The sequence below is a fragment of the Panthera tigris genome, chromosome D1, assembly GCF_018350195.1.
Source record: "Panthera tigris isolate Pti1 chromosome D1, P.tigris_Pti1_mat1.1, whole genome shotgun sequence".
Classification (NCBI taxonomy): domain Eukaryota; kingdom Metazoa; phylum Chordata; class Mammalia; order Carnivora; family Felidae; genus Panthera; species Panthera tigris.
Genome location: NC_056669.1, coordinates 108909973 through 108926437, shown reverse-complemented (window position 1 = coordinate 108926437; position 16465 = coordinate 108909973). Strand labels below are relative to the sequence as shown.

Genomic DNA, 16465 nt, shown 5'->3' with positions numbered 1-16465 from the left:
GCTGGTCTGCTGCCTCCCCATCTGGTCTGAGCCTCCGAGAAAGCAGGACATGTGCAGGAAGCCAGGCTCTGCTCTGGGATCCAGGGAGAAGGCCAGGATGATTTTGAGATGGGTCCTGGGCTTCTGAAAAAGCAGCGATGTGGGGAGGGAAGGAGCTCTCTGGACTTGGAAAGTTGTGGTGTTGGTAGGCTTGAGGCAGGAAACTGCCACTGGAGTCCCATTTCTGGAGCAATCCAAGCCATAGGTGGGGGCGAGCCCTGAGGCTGGAGTGCCGCCCAGCGGGCGGGCCCCCGACTGCCTGCCCTCAGTGGGGAAGGGGCAGCCCTGTGACACGCCGCTGCCTCCCCCCTCCCCCTCCGAGGCCTGACTCCTCTGAGGCTGGTTCACCACAGAATATTTTTAGCTGACGGTTCCTGCTCACAGCTGAGTGTTCACCCTTAAATATTTTATTAAGTTCCTTTTTATCGAACACAGGCCTGTGTCCCTTAGAAGCGGAAACATGGTGCAATGGGTGTCCCAAGCCCCCTGGGCTGTCCCTCCCACTCCTTCCTCACCCATGCTCATGGGGGTCCCCTGTCCCAGGTGTCCACTCACCCTGCAGAAACTCCTCCCTGTCCCCATCACGGATGTGCTCGTGTGCACTGGTTACCCCAGACACCCTGAACCTCTGTCCCCCCGGGACCCTGTCTCCGTCTGTTGATTTGAAACCTCCATCCCCCGTCCACGAGTCTGCCTCTGTGACCCGTCCTTCTCTGCCCTGCTTTCCTGTCTGGGCACGCAGGCCCACACCAGCTTTCCTGCAAACTCACGTACAGTCCTCTCTCCGAGTATTTCCTGTCTGCCTGCCCGGTCCTCTGCCGCCTCTCCCTCTCCCTCCCATTCTCCCCTTTTGGGAGGAAGAGAAACTGACGGGGGAGGGGGGGGCGGGTGGGGGGACACTGAGGCCTTCCCCATCACTTTACTGTATATGTTAAAACAAAAACCCCTTGGCCTGCCTTCTCTCTGTCCCTGGGCTCTTATCCTACAGCGTCCCGGTCAACAGTCTGTATTTCCTTGTTTGTCCGTTCCCTCGCCCAGCAAGCTGGGAGCCCCCTGTGAGCAGGGACTCTCTTTGAGCTGTTCGCCCCAGTGCCTGGCACGTAGTGGGTGCAAACGCCTGTGGGATGAATCTGCAAGGCACGAGGGTTGGTCAGGCAGGCAGGTGGAAGGTCGATGGGATCTGGCCCCTGCCCGCCCGGGGCCCCTCTCTGCGCCCTGCTAGGCTCTGCGTCAGCCCCTGAGCACTGCACATGCGGCCCCCTACCCTCTCCTGCCCCTTCCCCTGCCAGCTCCTCTCAGGGAGAAGGAGGCCATGGCTGTGGCACCCAGAGAAGTCGGTATGCCCCTGGGTTTGCTGACGGGAGTGAGGCAGAACTTCGCAAGCCAGAGTTGGGGCTAACCCGTGGTGCCCTGGTACCAGTCCCAGTGCCCTGCCACACCCATGCTTGCCCAGCCTGGGCTGGGGGCCACATCTTGACTCCCCCTTCCGACACAGGTCCTGACTTCTGCCCGCAGGTGTTCCGGAGCGGAGAGGGCATGGGCATCCGCCTCGATAATGCATCTGCCTTCCAAGGAGCTGTCATCTCCCCGCATTATGATTCCCTGCTGGTCAAAGTCATTGCCCATGGCAAAGACCACCCCACGGCTGCCACCAAGATGAGCAGAGCCCTGGCTGAGTTCCGAGTCCGGGGTGTAAAGGTGAGAGGCTGTGGGCCCTGCCTGCCTTCTGGTCGCTCACAGTCCTTGGCTGCACGTGGACTCTCCTGGTTGCTCTGCCATTGCTGGGAGTGGGCCTGGGCACCAGGTTTCTCAGATGCTTAGGGGGGCACTGGCCCTTGCCCACAGGTGAGAGTCTTGCTCTGGGGAGCCCCACACTCGTCCTGCCCCTCTTAGGTGAGATCCCTTGGAGTGTGTGTTCCGTCCACAAATTACAGGCCTCCCTTCTGGAAATTCTGATCCCACAGGTTTGGGTGGGGGCCTCAGAGCCTGCGTTTTGAACGAGCTTTCCAGGTAATTCTTAATCCCAGGACAGCCCTGGGTGAGAGCACTAGCCTGTGTGGATGAGGTCACTTTGCATAAAGTGAGACCCCCGTCTGCCCTCACTCCCCTCTTCTCCTTGCCTGGCACATGCGTCGTGTCGGGTGCTTTAGTAGGGACGGCCGGGAAAGGGAGACTGCAGCGGGAGGCACGAGCAGGGGGCAGAGGGAGACCAGGGTTCCCCCGCCGCAGGGGGCTCATAGCGCAGGTGCCAGGCAAGGACCCGAAATGCTCGTTGGCCTCTTGGTTACCTGTGTCTGTGGCTAGAGATGAAATCACAGCCATGTACCGTCTTGTCCTTGAGGCCAGCGCTGCTGACATGTCTGTGGGCATCCCCTGGGCAGATGCTGCCAGTAGACACTGTGGGAAGAAAGGCTCTGCCCTCAGTGGATCGTGCCGCCCAGTGCGGCTCCTGGGACTCTGGAGGGAGGCGCCCGGTGCAGAGGACGCCCTCCCTGGCTTGCCGTGCACGGTGGCGGTGGCAGTCGGCGGGGGGGGGGGGGCGGGGACATGCTGGGGCCCTGGCTGGCGGCCCCCGCGTGTCGCCTTCTCCTCTTGGCTGCCGCCGGGACTGCCTGGGCTCCGGGCTCCACTGGCAGTGTCAGGCCACGTAGGCAGCCCTGTCCTCTCTTGGTGCCCTGTGACAGCCCTCTCAGCTGTGGCAGCAGCCCCGGCGGGTGCGGTAGCCTTTCGAGAAAGCTCCTGGGAGGGGAAGAGGGAGGAAGGGAGACTGTGGGGCCAGTGCTTGGTCAGCTGTTTCCCCTCGGGCCCTCGGCCCACCTCAGAGGGAATGGCCCTGTTGGGGGTCTATGGGAAGCCTCAGGGCTCCTGGTCTGGGGGTGGTTTCCTGCACATGTACAGAGATGCGTTGTGACGTCATGTGTTCAAGCTGCTTCTGAGGGGTCTTGGTTTTCTCAACATGGCGTCCAGGGGCTGCTTTGGGGGCTGGGTGGCCAGCATGACCACACCATGACCCTAGTGTGGGGCCCGGCTATGCCACCCTTCACCTGCCTGCCCATGTTGCTCTGTGTTGTCCTTATTGGTGACCCTGACTGGCCCTTGGGCCATGGGATCCTCCACCTGTCCCACAGCCTGGCAGGTTCACGAATACCTGCTGCCTTAGAGCTCTCTGGACGAGGGAGACCAGGGCCAGGGGGCTCCCAGGGAGGAAGGTGGGAAGGCCAGCTGTGGGACACGTGTTTCTAGTTCCTTGGGGCCTCAGGGTCCTCCCCAAATTCACACCCTGGCATGTCTAAAGCCTCCCACGAACCCTGAACCTGCCACCTTGCAGCTCTCCGCTCCTTGTCCCTCTGCCACGGGCCCTTCAGCCTGTGTCATCCCTGCCTTCTCTCCACGGCCCCCAGGAGGGCTCAGGCTCTCCTGTTCTTCTGTTTCCTTTATTTAAACCGGGGTCTCTCCCTGGCCACATCCAGGTATGTGTTCTGGGGCTGGGAGGGCAGGCACACGTGTGTGTCAACACTGTGCAAACCCACAAGTGTGTGAGCTTGGCCAGCACACGTGTGCACACACATCTTCTTGTGCCGGTTCTCCCCAGGTGCCCACTAGAACCACGGCGGGCCGCACACAGAGACACTCGTGCGCCCCTTGGTGTGTGGACCGTGGCTGCCATAGCCCAGGCACCATCACAGGCCCTGGGGTGCCTGTGCCCACCGTCCACAGTGGGGCCCAGGCACCTGCGTGCTCTCGAAGCATTTGGGTGTGCCCCGTGCAGGGTGAAGAACCACAGATCTGCAAGTACTTGGAGCACAGATCCCTCCCAGCTGTGACCGGGAGCCATGATTGTTCAGAGGCTGGCAGGGATCTCGGGCAGAGAGGAGGCAGAGCAGGGCGTGCCCCCCCAGCCCAGGACTGTGGCTTCTTGGAGTGGGGCATAGAAGCAGGGCAGTGGCCCTGTGGGTGTAGGCACCCCTTGGTGTTTGCCCCTCCAGTGTCCAGTGAGGGTTTGACTCAGTCTTTCCGGACAAGCCCAGAGCAAAGCCACGGGGGAGCAGCTGAGAGCTCAGGGCCCATAGCCCTGACAGCACCTTCCAGAAGGTCTTGGGCTGATAGGGCAGTGGAATTCCGAGGCTCTTCTAGTCTCTCTGGGATGATATTTTACAAATCCAGAAGCTGCCCAGGGAGATGGTGAATAAGGCTGTCACTGACGGGAGCCATGGGGGACTTTCTTACAGAGTTAAGAATGTTGCCAGTTCAGGTCTCTTTGCCCTGAAGGGCTGTGCCGTGTCCCCCGGGGCCCCTGTTGCCACTGGGTATTGTGACATCCATGCCTCCGTGAGGATGTCACGTCTTGTCCGCGTCCTGCCAGGGGGGAGCGTTCTGTCCTTACAGATAGAAGAACAGGGCGCAGAGGGCTCAGGCGTAGTCCCCCACCCACCAGCTGTCTAGAGGCTGGCTCTAGAGGCTGGGACAGGAGGCACCAGATCTCAGCACTCCGCTATCAGGCGGACGAGGCTCGGGCCGTTTGGGCCGCCTCCGTGGGGCTGGCAGCCCCCGGGCCTGACCCTGTTGTGTCCGTGTGCCTCTACTGGCCCACACGTTCCCCCTCCCCTCAGGAGCCTAGCAGGACAAGACAAGGCTAGCACTGAGGTGTACCCAACAATTTTATTATAAAGAAAAACAAGACTCCTGCTTGGTTGGCGCAGCCCCTGCTTCGGTGGCTGTGAGCACCTGTCAGTGGAACGCAGGTCTGGAGGCCAGAACCAGGGAAAGGGCCCCCTGCCTGGCCAAGCACAGAGGAGGCCTGAGGTACCAAGGGTAAAATCAGGAGGGACTCCCAGGCAGTGCCGACCCAACCAGGCCCGGCAGCTGCCCGCCCCACACCCTCTGCCCCTTCCCCAGCCCGCCCGGGGCCGACTCCCTTCCCATCACACCACACTCTCTTCCAGCTGCTCCGTGCTGCCCCCCACCCCCCGGCACCCTGCCCCGAGCAGCCCCCCATGCACAGAGTGGCTCCGGCGGGCCCAGGCTCCTCCGAGGCGCCTGGCGTAACCGTAGCACCCGCCAGCATCCCCCAGGTCCAGGGAGCAGCTGCGCTGGGGCCGAGGCGGCGGGCTCCGCGGCGGGTGGGCCTTGGGCGTGGGGCTGGGGCCTCCGTTGGTCTGGGATTGGACGTGGCTAAGCTTGAGGGGGAGGCGGCCATTCCCGGCCCCCCGGCCCCGAACCAGCAAGGCCACGGTGAAGACCAGTAAGGCAGCCACCAGCACACCCCCCACGGCCACGGTCAGGGTCCCGCCCAGCACGTGGGCCTGCAGGGCGTGGCACAGGGGCGCAGCCGGTAGCGTGGAGAAACGGGCACAGCCCAGCAGCCGGGTGGCTGTGAGGTCGGAAGGCCCAGCGGCAGGTGACAGGGCCAGCAGGCAGAGGTCATAGTCGGCACCAGGGACTAGGTGCTTCAGCAGGAAGTGGTGGCTGGAGGCCGGGACAATCCTATGGGCAAGGGTGGGTGGTCAGAGCCCAGGTCCAGGCTCTGACCCCAGCCCCCAGCCCCACATGGCCTCAAAGGCCCCTTCACCACCCGCCACCCACCCGCACCGCATGCTCCTGAGTCCCGGCTCTGAACACTCCCCTCCCCTAGGACCACATGGGCCTTGTTTGTTTACTGAAGAAGGCAGAGAAACCAAAACAGGCATGCATTTTTGCAATTGGGGACAGCGCAAGGGGACAGACAGGCGTGTGTGCTGATGCACAAGCCGGGGCAAGGCAAGGAGGTGGTGGAGAATCACATCGCCAGAGCCCGAAATAACACATGTGCAGCCCAGGCTTGTGTGCTTGAACAGAGACCAAACCCCGGGAAGCCTGTACTCACTCAGCCACACCGAGGGACTTCTCTTGGGGCACTCCCCCTCTCCCTGGTGCCTGCCCCTCCCCTCCCTCTGCATCCCCCCCGCACCCCCCCCCCAAGAAGCTTAGGAGGGGTGTGTGAAAGCTGGTGAGTGCTGGAGGGGTGGAGAGGGGCTCAGAGGGCAGCTGGGAGCCAAGCTGGGGCTGTGGGCAGCAAAGCGCATCCTCACCGGTAGATGAGGGTCTCATCTTCACTGCTGTTATACTGGATTTGGAACATCCACACAGGGTCGGCTGGCCGCCCTGGCCCCCAGCTCACCAGCCCTGAGGTTGCAGTCACCTCTGTCACCTGCACAGCTGGCTCAGACTCCAGTGTCCCCTCGCCCTCGGCAGCAGTGCGGGCCGAGGCGGCAATGTCCGAGGGCCCTGGGCGGCCCCCCTCAGCACTGCCGTTCCCGCCGTGGGGCAAGGCCAGCACCCGTAGCTCCACACGGGCTGTGGCCTCCCCGGCAGGGTTGGTGGCAATGCAGGTGTAGCCCCCTGCGTCCCCAGAGCCCGTCACCCCGATCTCCAGGGTCCCGTTGGGGAAAGCCCGGGCTCGGGAGGAGTTGCCAACCAGGCGGTCATCAGGGCCGACCCAGTGCATGGTGGGCGCAGGGTCACCGAGGGCCCGGCATCTCAGAGTGGCCCGCTGGCCCTCCAGCACCCAGAGGCGCTGCGTGTGGCGGGCGATGAGGGGCGGCTCGCAGGAGAACTCGCCCTCGGGCACTGCCCAGAAGTAGCGGCCGGCCAGGCCTGGAGGGGAGGCGCACGTCTCCAGGTCGTCGGGCCGGGCCAGCCTCCGCAGCCACAGCAGCTCGCAGTTGCAGTGCAGGGGGTTCCCGCTGAAGCTCAGCACCAGGGGGGCGGGTGAGGCCTCCGCGTCGCGCCCCCGGGAAAAGAGCGGGTCTGGTGCCAGCGTGGCCAGGCGGTTGGAGGTGAGGTCGAGACGGGAGAGCTGGCTGAGCTGGGCGAAGGCGCCCGGGGGCAGTGCGTCGATGAGGTTGTGGTCCAGGTTGAGCGTGTGCAGGGCAGGCATGGCACCGATGCCGGCCCAGGGCACCTGCCGCAGGTTGTTGTAGGACAAGTCGAGGTCCTCCAGGCTGTCCAGGAAGTCGTCGAAGGCCCCGGGCGAGATTCGGCCCAGCTGGTTGCCACTGAGGATGAGGTGCTGCAGGTTGACGGGGCCCCGCAGGCTGCCGGTGCCCAGCTCAACCAACCTATTCCCGTCCAGATGCAGGGAACGTAGGCTCTCCAGGTCCCCAAAAGCGCGGGCCCCAATGCGGGTGATGGCATTCCGGGAAAGCGTCAGGTCCACCAGCCCTGTCATGTTCCGGAAGTCCGGTGGCCCCAAGGCCTGGATGAAGTTGTCAGCCAGCCGCAGCTCCACGGTGCGGCGGTCCACGTTGGGTGGCACGAACAGCAGGCCTCGGTGGGCACAGAGGGTGCTGAGTGATTCGGACAGGTTCTGGCAGACACAGGGCAGTGGGCAGGCGGCCGCTCCACTGGCCAGCAGCAGCAGCAGGAGTGGCGGGGCCATGGTGAGCGCCCTGTAGGGAAGGGCCACAGCCCAGGCACAGGTGGGGCTGGTGCAGGTGCCCACTGTGCCCCGGGGCCCGGTCCCCACGGCCAGCTTCTGGAGCCTGGTCTGGGTGGGGATCAGGGTCAGAGGCCCGGAGGGCCCCCCAGGGATGAAAGAAGGCTGGGGCCTGCCAGGCCCCCCACAGCAAAGGTCACATTTCCCAACCAGGTAGGGGGGTCCTGGCCTTGGGGATGAAGTGCAGCATGAGGCAGGAAGCGGAGGTGGGCACTAGAGCAGGGAGGGTCCCGGAACTTCCTTTCTCTGGCGTCTCCAGGAATCGCCAGCCCCCTCCCTCCGCACCATCCCTCTCCCTCCAGGGAAGACACCCCCCCCCCAAGCCCCTCCCTTGGCCCCGCGCCCCTCCCTGGCCAGCCACTGCTGTTGTGCCCCGCAGCCCCCCTCACCTGGTGTCTGTAGCTCAGGGGGAGCGGGCCGGCCTCCCCGTGGGCCTGGCCAGCCCCCGCCGACTCCAGGCGGCTCTCCCGCGGGGGCGAGGCCAGGGGCTGACCGGCCGCCCGCCGCGCGCCCTCCAGCCCATGGCGCTCGGGCCCGCGGCCCCGGCTCACTCGGTTCCCGGCACCTTTTCCCGGCGGCTCCCGGCGGCGGCGGCGGTGGCGGCGGCGGCGGCGGCGAAGACAGGCAGGCGGGTGCGCGCCGGCGAGCGCGCGCTCCGCGGACACGCACGTGGAGGGCGGACGGGGAGGGGCGCACGGGGATCCACCCGGGCCGGCTGGCTCCCGAGGTCACGGGGACACGCGGCCACTGCAGCGCCCACGGGTGGCTCCCGGTCACGCCCGAGGCCCGGGCCGGCGCGGGCCCGCCGCGCAGTCCCCCGGCGCTGCCGCAGCGCACTCACCCTGGCACGGGCGCGCGCGCCCCCGGCCACCCTGGCGCCCCGGCATCCTGCACCGCACGGGCGCCCGCCGCCGCTGCGCGAACCGTCACTCTGCAGGCAGCCAGACAAAGCGCCAGCTCGCGGGCCCCTTCACCATCTCCCGGAGACGGGAGCCTTTGTCACATGTCGCTGGGCACCCTCCCCAACACACCCACACATGCCCACACACCCACACGTCCCCGCACCCACAGGCAGGGCCGGGCGCAAAGCCGCACTGTTGTTGGGACCCTCACAGACACACGCTGAAGGTCACAACCGTTCTGCATCACCGAGTCACGTGGAGGGTCCCCAACAGGCACGGGGCCGGGAGTGGGGGTGAGGGGCTGGGGCGACACCCCCGGCAGGCCTGCCGCGGGGTGGGGCGGAGAGGGCTCGGCCTCTCGGCTGGCGCCGTGCCCCGCCCCTCCCTCCCTTTCCTGGGCTCCCCGCCCCGCCCGGCATGCTCGGGAGCCAACCGGTCTCCGCCTCCGGCCCGATTGGTCTGCGCCGCGCCGTTTCCCAGCAGGCCGGCGGTGGCACGCTGTTTGAAGCTGTGCGTCAGTGGTCCTCGCCGAGCCGGCAGCCCCTCCTTCCCCCTTCTGCCCCTGCCGGGCCGTTTTCCTGGGAGAGCGGCCCACGGTGAGCTCGTCCCAGCTGAGGAAGGGCTCCCGGTGGGGGAGAGTTTCCGGCCTCCTGCCACCCATAGCCGCGGCTTGAGTGGGAGCACTGAGTGCTCGAACCAGGCTGGGCACTCTGGTCCTTCGGGAAACCAGGCAAGTCACCACTTCCTCCACGTATCTCCTAGTCCTCGGGCTACCCGGGCACCCCCCACGCCTATCCCTTTCCCTTGTCTCCAGACGTGGTTCCCCAGGGGGTGGCAGCCACCTCCCCCCCCCCCCCCCCCCCCCCGGGAAACACGGAATTCTGATTCTGCCTGGTAAAGTAGGTAACCTTGGGCAAGTTATTGTAACCACTGACACACTACTCATCTAGGCCAAGGGGGTATTAATTGCATGTACTTCTGTACCTCATAGGGCTGACAGGAGAAAGGATGTAGCCTGTGGGGGGTGTAGCTACCTGGTAACTGGAAGCCCTTCCTACATGTCGCCACTCCCAGGGCCTCAGCCACTGCACTTGTAAAAGGAAGGCACTGGATCCTAGCCCAGGTCAACTGATGCTCTGTGGCATTGGTATTTATGTTCCTCTTTTCCCTTTCAAAAATGTTTTCATTCCTTCTTGAGTGTACAAGCATACTAGCATCCATCACAAGCCACTCTGTGCTGGGAGCCGGGGTACATCAGGAACCAGATGGGCCTAGTTCCTGCCCCCCCCCCCCCGTGGAGCTCACAGCATAGGGGGTCACATGACGTCTCCCCCAAAATTAAAAGGAGGAGGGGCCTGCAAATGGGAAGTGTAAGGTGGAACAGGGTAGGTCTCTGAGGATCCCTCCCACCCCTATGTGGTTCTAGGTTCTTTAGATGATTTAATCGGTTTTATCTTCTCAAATGCCGTGCTTTGGTCCAGTTGAAATGTCCCCATTCCTTTAGGAGAGATGGGGACTAGCCTCAGACAGACTGATCTGTCACATGAGACAGGCCCAAGGCAATGTTGGCTAGGTCCTGCTCTGCAATTCCTGTGGGGGAGGCACCCTTCCCACCTGAGGCTCCAGGTGATAGGAATGCTAGGTCGGATAGGCAGAATTTCTCAAGAGTAGCAACAGGGCCCAGCAACCCATGCTGGGCCTGGAGTCCCCACTGAAGTTGCCAACAGAGGTCATGAATGGGTGACACAGAGATGCTTTATCTGAAGTGACAGCCATGTGGACACTGGGATTCCACCCATGGGCTGGCAGTCCTGGGACATCTCTCAGTGCTGGCTCCTAGGCCCCAGGTGGCCCCTAGGTTGGACTTGCCCAGCTCCAGCTTCATGTTGTCCCCCAGCAGTTTAATAAGCAGAAATGAGGGCCCTTGTGCACAAAGCATGTGGACCTATACCTCAGCACCCCTGCCCTCAAAATGGTCCCAGGCGTATGAAGAATGGAGACAAGTAAAAGCTGAGGACAAGAGAGGTGTTTTCCGACAGCCGATCCCGCAGAAGCCTACTATAAAGGGGAGGGTCCAGCTCTGTTGTGAGGGCAGGAGGTACAGACGAAGGCCGTCAAGTTCAGACTTCCAGGAAGAGCTTACTGGGCAGGTGTAAAGGGGTGGAGGCGTGAGAGCACAAGGCAAGTTTGGTGTGGCTGGAGGTAGCCAGGACTTGGAAACCTGGCAGAAAGCATGGCCTGGAGACCAGGGGTCACAGAGTCTATTGATGGCCATGGTAGAGCTGTCTCTCTTGACCTGGTGACACAGGGGTGGGTGTTGAGGGTGACGGAGTGCAGGTTTTAGTAACTGGGTGCACAGTGAGGCGTGCAGCAGAAGGCAGAGGAGGACTGGGTGAGGGAAGCCGACTTTGGACTTGATGAACTTGTGTGAGGGCCACACAAGGAGAGGTGCCCAGGAGGGATTTCCGCTTTAGGGTCTTGGCTCTGGAGCTGGAAGCCCAGGATGAGGCCACCCAGGGAGTGTCCTGTATGAGAAGAGGCCCAGTGACAGCTCTGAGAACTCCATCCTGCAGGGGTGAGAGGAGCCCCCAGTGGGGACCGGGGAGGAGAAGGAGAGCAAGAGGTCTTGGAAGCCCAGGGCAAGAATGTCCAGGTGGGAGCTGTTAGCAAGCGAAGGGTGGGAAAGGGCGGGAAAGGGCCCACGGGAGTTAGCCACAAGGATGGCCCTCAGTGAGGATACCAAAGTGTAGCTGTTGGGGTGGTAGAGGAGGGGCTGGCAAAGGTAGGGACATGTTTCAAGAAGCATGGCTGCATATTATGTCATGGTGCTATGAGAAAGGCCTGACCCGTTTTCTAGAGTGTGTGGTGGGAAGGTGCTTTATTTCCAGATCCCTGATGAAGGAGGAGGTGATTCAGCACATGCTCTGGGGTGAGCAAGGGGGGAGGAAGTGGGTTCATCCCCCTAACAGCTTAAGGGACTCTGCCAGAATAGGGGGCTGGTGAGATGGGGAAATGTCATTCCAGAGGGATGAGGCCTCAGACTTCAGCATGGTATTCTGGGGAACTTGGAGAGCTGTGCTGGCCCAGGGTGGCGCCTTCAGCCTCTCCTTTCCCCCTCCGTGCTCCATGGTGATGCCCTCCCACCCACCTCTATTCTGCAGACCAACATCCCCTTCCTGCAGAATGTGCTCAACAACCAGCAGTTCCTGGCCGGCACCGTGGACACCCAGTTCATCGATGAGAACCCGGAGCTATTCCAGCTGCGGCCTGCACAGAACCGGGCCCAGAAGCTGCTGCACTACCTCGGTCTGGCCCCAAGACTGCCCTTCTCTCCTCTCTCAAATGCCTCGCTCCTGGCCCCCTGCCTAGAAGAGCTTCCTAGCATGCCCTGTCCCTGTCCTCATTCTGGTCCTGCACCCTCCCACCTTGCTCACCCTCCGTGCTCCTGATCACAGGGATGCCCCCTTCTCCACCCATGCAGCCCTTAGTAGGTTCCCACTGCCTGGACCCAGGAGGCCTTGGCTTTGGAGAGGACAGGGGTCAACTAGAGGACTTGGGATCCTGGAGGAACCTCTCATCCCCAGGCCCATCTAAATGTTACTCCTGCCCTCAAGACTCTTCCCCAGCCTGTCCTGACCCCACTTCCCACTCTCTCCCTAGGTCATGTCATGGTGAACGGCCCAACCACCCCGATCCCCGTCAAGGCCAGTCCCAGCCCCACAGACCCCATTGTCCCTGCAGTGCCCATAGGTAGGTGAGCTCATTCTACCAACTTGTGGGGGAGACAAAGAGGAGGTTGCTGCCTGAAGGATGGGTGCTAATGCCCAGGTCTGCCCTAGGCCCACCCCCAGCTGGTTTCAGAGACATCCTGCTGCGGGAGGGGCCCGAGGGCTTCGCTAGAGCTGTGCGGAACCACCAGGGGCTGCTGCTGATGGACACGACCTTCCGGGATGCCCACCAGTCACTGCTGGCCACTCGTGTGCGAACCCACGATCTCAAAAAGATTGCTCCCTATGTTGCTCACAACTTCAGCAAACTCTTCAGCATAGAGAACTGGGGAGGTAGGCTGGAGGAGGGCTGGAACGTGGGACTGCGCCTGGAAGGAATTGGGTATCCAGTGTGGCCCCACCACTGGCCACTCCAGGAGAAGCTAAAATGTTAACAATTGGGGAAACTAGTGAGAAGCGAACAAGGCATGGTGTTCCATTTGTTCAGCAGTGACTCGTGCCCACTTTGGGCAGGCCTGGTTGCTGGACGTGAGATTGCATAGCTGAGATCCCAGTAGCTCAGGGTCAGAGAGGAGCCACGAGCCTGTTCTAGCATGGAGAACTGGTGGCAGAGTGGTACCCTGTGAAAGGGGGCAAGAGGACACTGATCCTGAGCTACCCTCAGCAGAGGGAAGTCTCCAGGGGTTGGAACAGGAATGTGAAGGATCCTGGAGATGAGTGCGAGGGTGTCCGGGTTAGAGGCTCAGGCTGCAGAGCTGCAGGGTGTGGCGGGGGCCTGGGGAAGTGAGGGGCTGACCTGGGCCTCTTGGTCCCCGTGCAGGAGCCACGTTTGATGTTGCCATGCGCTTCCTGTATGAGTGCCCCTGGCGGCGGCTGCAGGAGCTCCGAGAGCTCATCCCCAACATCCCGTTCCAGATGCTGCTGCGGGGGGCCAACGCCGTGGGCTACACCAACTACCCCGACAATGTGGTCTTCAAGTGAGCCTGGGGTCGGGTGGGCAGACGCCGCACAGCATGGTCCAGTGGGTGCCAGGCCACACTGCAATGGCCTGCGCTTCCCACAGAGAGCTTGACACTTAAGTCTCTCAGTAGCTGTATCCAGCGAGAGCTGCTATCTGGAAATTTCATGAAGTGCAGAATTCTAGTTGAAGAACTGAAGAACTTCTAGCTCATGGGGCAGCAGAAGCCTCAGGACTCCTTGTCCAGTGTTCCTTCTCTCTCAGACCACCACTCTTGCAAAGAATCCCTAGCTGATTCTTCTGACCTGGGCAGACTGAGCTGCACCGTACATGACTAGGGCAGGACAGCACTGCTCCATGCCAGATGCCTCTGAGGGGACCTGCCCAGCCCAGGCTGCCCCAGAGAAGGCCTTGTCCACACTGGGGTGCCCCCACACGGGCTCACCACCCTCCCTGCCCGGTCAGAGCCAGAGCGGGATGTACAGGGGAGAGTGGGATGGGGTTGACCCTTGGGCTCTTCTACCCACTCAGGTTCTGTGAGGTGGCCAAAGAGAACGGCATGGATGTCTTCCGGGTTTTTGACTCCCTCAACTACATGCCCAATCTGCTACTGGGCATGGAGGCAGCCGGCAATGCTGGCGGTGTGGTGGAGGCCGCCATCTCCTACACAGGTGACGTGGCCGACCCCAGCCGCACCAAATACTCACTGCAGTACTACATGGGCCTGGCTGAAGAGTTGGTTCGAGCTGGCACCCACATCTTGTGCATCAAGGTGCCTGGACCCACCTGTCCCAGGAGTCCCCCTGCCCCTTCCCCACCTCTCCCAGCTTCCCCTTCTCCCCCACTATGTCCCCCTCATATCCCCTACCACATACGTATCACACCCCCTCCTTACCCGACCATGTCTCTCTTCTTGCCCCAGGACATGGCAGGGCTGCTAAAGCCAGTGGCCTGCACCATGCTGGTCAGGTCCCTCAGGGACCGCTTCCCTGACCTCCCGCTGCACATCCACACCCACGACACATCAGGGGCAGGTGTGGCAGCTATGCTGGCCTGTGCCCAGGCTGGGGCCGATGTGGTAGATGTGGCAGCTGATTCCATGTCCGGGATGACTTCACAGCCCAGCATGGGGGCCCTGGTGGCCTGCACCCGAGGGACTCCCATGGACACAGGTAGGAATGGCAGGAGTCCATGGCCATTTCCCTCACAGCCATGGCCCGTAGTAGTCCCAGTAGAATCTGGCCTGTCCTAGAATCCAGATGATCTTTGCTGGCCTTACCCTCCATCACCCACATCTGAGATGGGACCTGAGCTGGCTCTGGGGTCCTGGGAGGAACACCTGGGAACTTGGCATATTTTCCTGGCCTCCCTGCAGGGGTGCCCCTGGAGCGCGTGTTTGACTACAGTGAGTACTGGGAGGGGGCCCGGGGATTGTATGCGGCCTTTGACTGCACGGCCACCATGAAGTCTGGCAATTCGGATGTGTATGAGAATGAGATCCCAGGGGGCCAGTACACCAACCTGCACTTCCAGGCACACAGCATGGGGCTTGGCTCCAAGTTCAAGGAGGTCAAGAAGGCCTACGTGGAGGCCAACCAGATGCTGGGCGACCTCATCAAGGTGAGCTAGGCCCAGTGATCTCATCCCTGCCTCTGAACCTCCTATAAGGTACCAAGCATCCTAACCCAGGGGGCTTTTCTTCTCAGGTGACACCGTCCTCCAAGATCGTGGGGGACCTGGCCCAGTTCATGGTGCAGAATGGGCTGAGCCGGGCAGAGGCTGAAGCCCAAGCAGAAGAGCTGTCCTTCCCCCGCTCCGTGGTAGAGTTCCTGCAGGGCTACATTGGCATTCCCCACGGGGGGTTCCCTGAGCCCCTTCGCTCTAAGGTAGGAAGGCCCAGTACAGTGTGAGGGTGGGGGTTGGGTACAGGCATTCGGCCTGACCCTGCTTTGCTCCCCAGGTGCTAAAGGACCTGCCAAGGGTCGAGGGGCGGCCCGGAGCCTCCCTCCCTCCACTAGATCTGCAGTTGCTGGAGAAGGAGCTGATAGAGCGGCACGGGGAGGAGGTGACACCAGAGGATGTGCTCTCAGCAGCCATATACCCCGATGTCTTTGCACACTTCAAGGACTTCACAGCTACTTTTGGCCCCCTGGATAGCCTCAATACCCGCCTCTTCCTGCAGGGACCCAAAATTGCAGAGGAGTTTGAGGTCAGTGGCTCTGGCACCTATCTACGCCCCACCCCAGCACCCCTGCCCCTGCATCCCTAAGGACACCAGCACATCTAGAGCTCCAGGCTTTGGCTTGGCTGTCACTTGGCCTCACAAGCTGTACCCAAAAGCACCCTTGAGGAACCAGGAGGTTAGGCCTTTACAAGTGAGGAGCTGAGACCCAGGGCTGGGGGACTTGCCTGGGACAGGGTCAGGGGGCTGTTCTACTGAGACCTGTGTGTTCTATTGCCCGCCCCACCCCCTCCCGCCTCACCAGCTCTGAGCCTGCATGCCCTCCCTACAGGTGGAGCTGGAGCGGGGCAAGACACTGCACATCAAAGCCCTGGCCATAAGTGACCTGAACCGGGCTGGCCAGAGGCAGGTCTTCTTTGAGCTCAATGGACAGCTGCGGTCCATTCTGGTCAAGGACACTCAGGCCATGAAGGTATAGCCCCACTAGGGCCAGCCAGGCGGTGGGAACAGGTAGGGCCTGTGCCTCACCACTCCTCCTTCTGTCCTGTCTGCAGGAGATGCACTTCCACCCCAAGGCTCTGAAGGATGTGAAGGGCCAGATCGGGGCGCCCATGCCTGGGAAGGTGATAGACATCAAGGTAGCAGCTGGGGGCAAGGTGGCCAAGGGCCAGCCCCTGTGTGTGCTCAGCGCCATGAAGATGGAGACTGTAGTGACTTCACCCATGGAGGGCACTGTCCGCAAGGTCCACGTAACCACAGACATGACACTGGAGGGCGATGACCTCATCCTGGAGATTGAGTGATCTTGCCCCAGATTGGCAGCCTGGCCATACCCACCCCAAGCCTTCAATAGACACTGAGCTGCCAGGGCAGGCCCAGGCCAGCCAGTGCCCGAGGGCAGAAAGGCCTAGCCCTGGAGCTCCTGTCCTCAGCTGCTTGTGGCAGGAGACGCACTGCCTGCTGTGGCACATTCCCTTCCTCCAGCCATCTGTCTTTTCCCTGCTGGACAGCTGCTCACATATTCATCTCTTGCCAAATAAGGGTCCTCAACTTGGAGACTACAGGTGGTGGTGTAGGTGGGCCTAAGACCCAGGGGAGCAAATTTAGGGGTCCTACCTCTTGGGGGAAGAGCTAGGCTCCAAGTCCTGAGAACTTTGCTCAATAAAACTGGCTTCCCCTGCC

The 16465-nt window shown here is 62.2% G+C and overlaps 2 protein-coding genes across 7 annotated transcripts in view; one reads left to right on the top strand and one right to left on the bottom strand.

The window, feature by feature from the left end:
- Positions 1–16465, top strand: part of PC (pyruvate carboxylase) — a 108362-nt gene extending 91897 nt beyond the window's left edge. For all 6 annotated transcript variants that reach the window (XM_042957999.1, XM_042957996.1, XM_042957997.1 and 3 more), the window contains 12 exons: positions 1555–1737; positions 11577–11721; positions 12076–12165; positions 12255–12476; positions 12964–13120; positions 13633–13873; positions 14024–14273; positions 14477–14721; positions 14808–14987; positions 15062–15310; positions 15615–15755; positions 15838–16465. In XM_042957999.1, coding sequence (XP_042813933.1) covers positions 1555–1737; positions 11577–11721; positions 12076–12165; positions 12255–12476; positions 12964–13120; positions 13633–13873; positions 14024–14273; positions 14477–14721; positions 14808–14987; positions 15062–15310; positions 15615–15755; positions 15838–16086 — 2352 coding nt within the window. In that variant the 3' untranslated portion in view covers positions 16087–16465. The remainder of the gene's footprint in view (positions 1–1554; positions 1738–11576; positions 11722–12075; positions 12166–12254; positions 12477–12963; positions 13121–13632; positions 13874–14023; positions 14274–14476; positions 14722–14807; positions 14988–15061; positions 15311–15614; positions 15756–15837) is intronic.
- LRFN4 (leucine rich repeat and fibronectin type III domain containing 4) lies at positions 4946–8144 on the bottom strand. The gene is made up of 3 exons (XM_042958001.1): positions 7903–8144; positions 6108–7466; positions 4946–5523 (listed from the first exon to the last, which is right to left on the bottom strand). The coding sequence occupies exons 2-3, from the start codon at positions 7454–7456 to the stop codon at positions 4962–4964; spliced, it is 1911 nt and encodes a 636-aa protein (XP_042813935.1). The 5' UTR covers positions 7457–7466; positions 7903–8144; the 3' UTR covers positions 4946–4961.

Bases quoted from the DNA above. Each gene is read 5' to 3' on its own strand.
- LRFN4 (XM_042958001.1), bottom strand. From the start codon at position 7,456: ATGGCCCCGCCACTCCTGCTGCTGCTGCTGGCCAGTGGAGCGGCCGCC. The intron at 5,524-6,107 runs GTGAGGATGCGC...CCTTGCCCATAG, and splicing joins GATGAGACCCTCATCTACCG to GATTGTCCCGGCCTCCAGCC.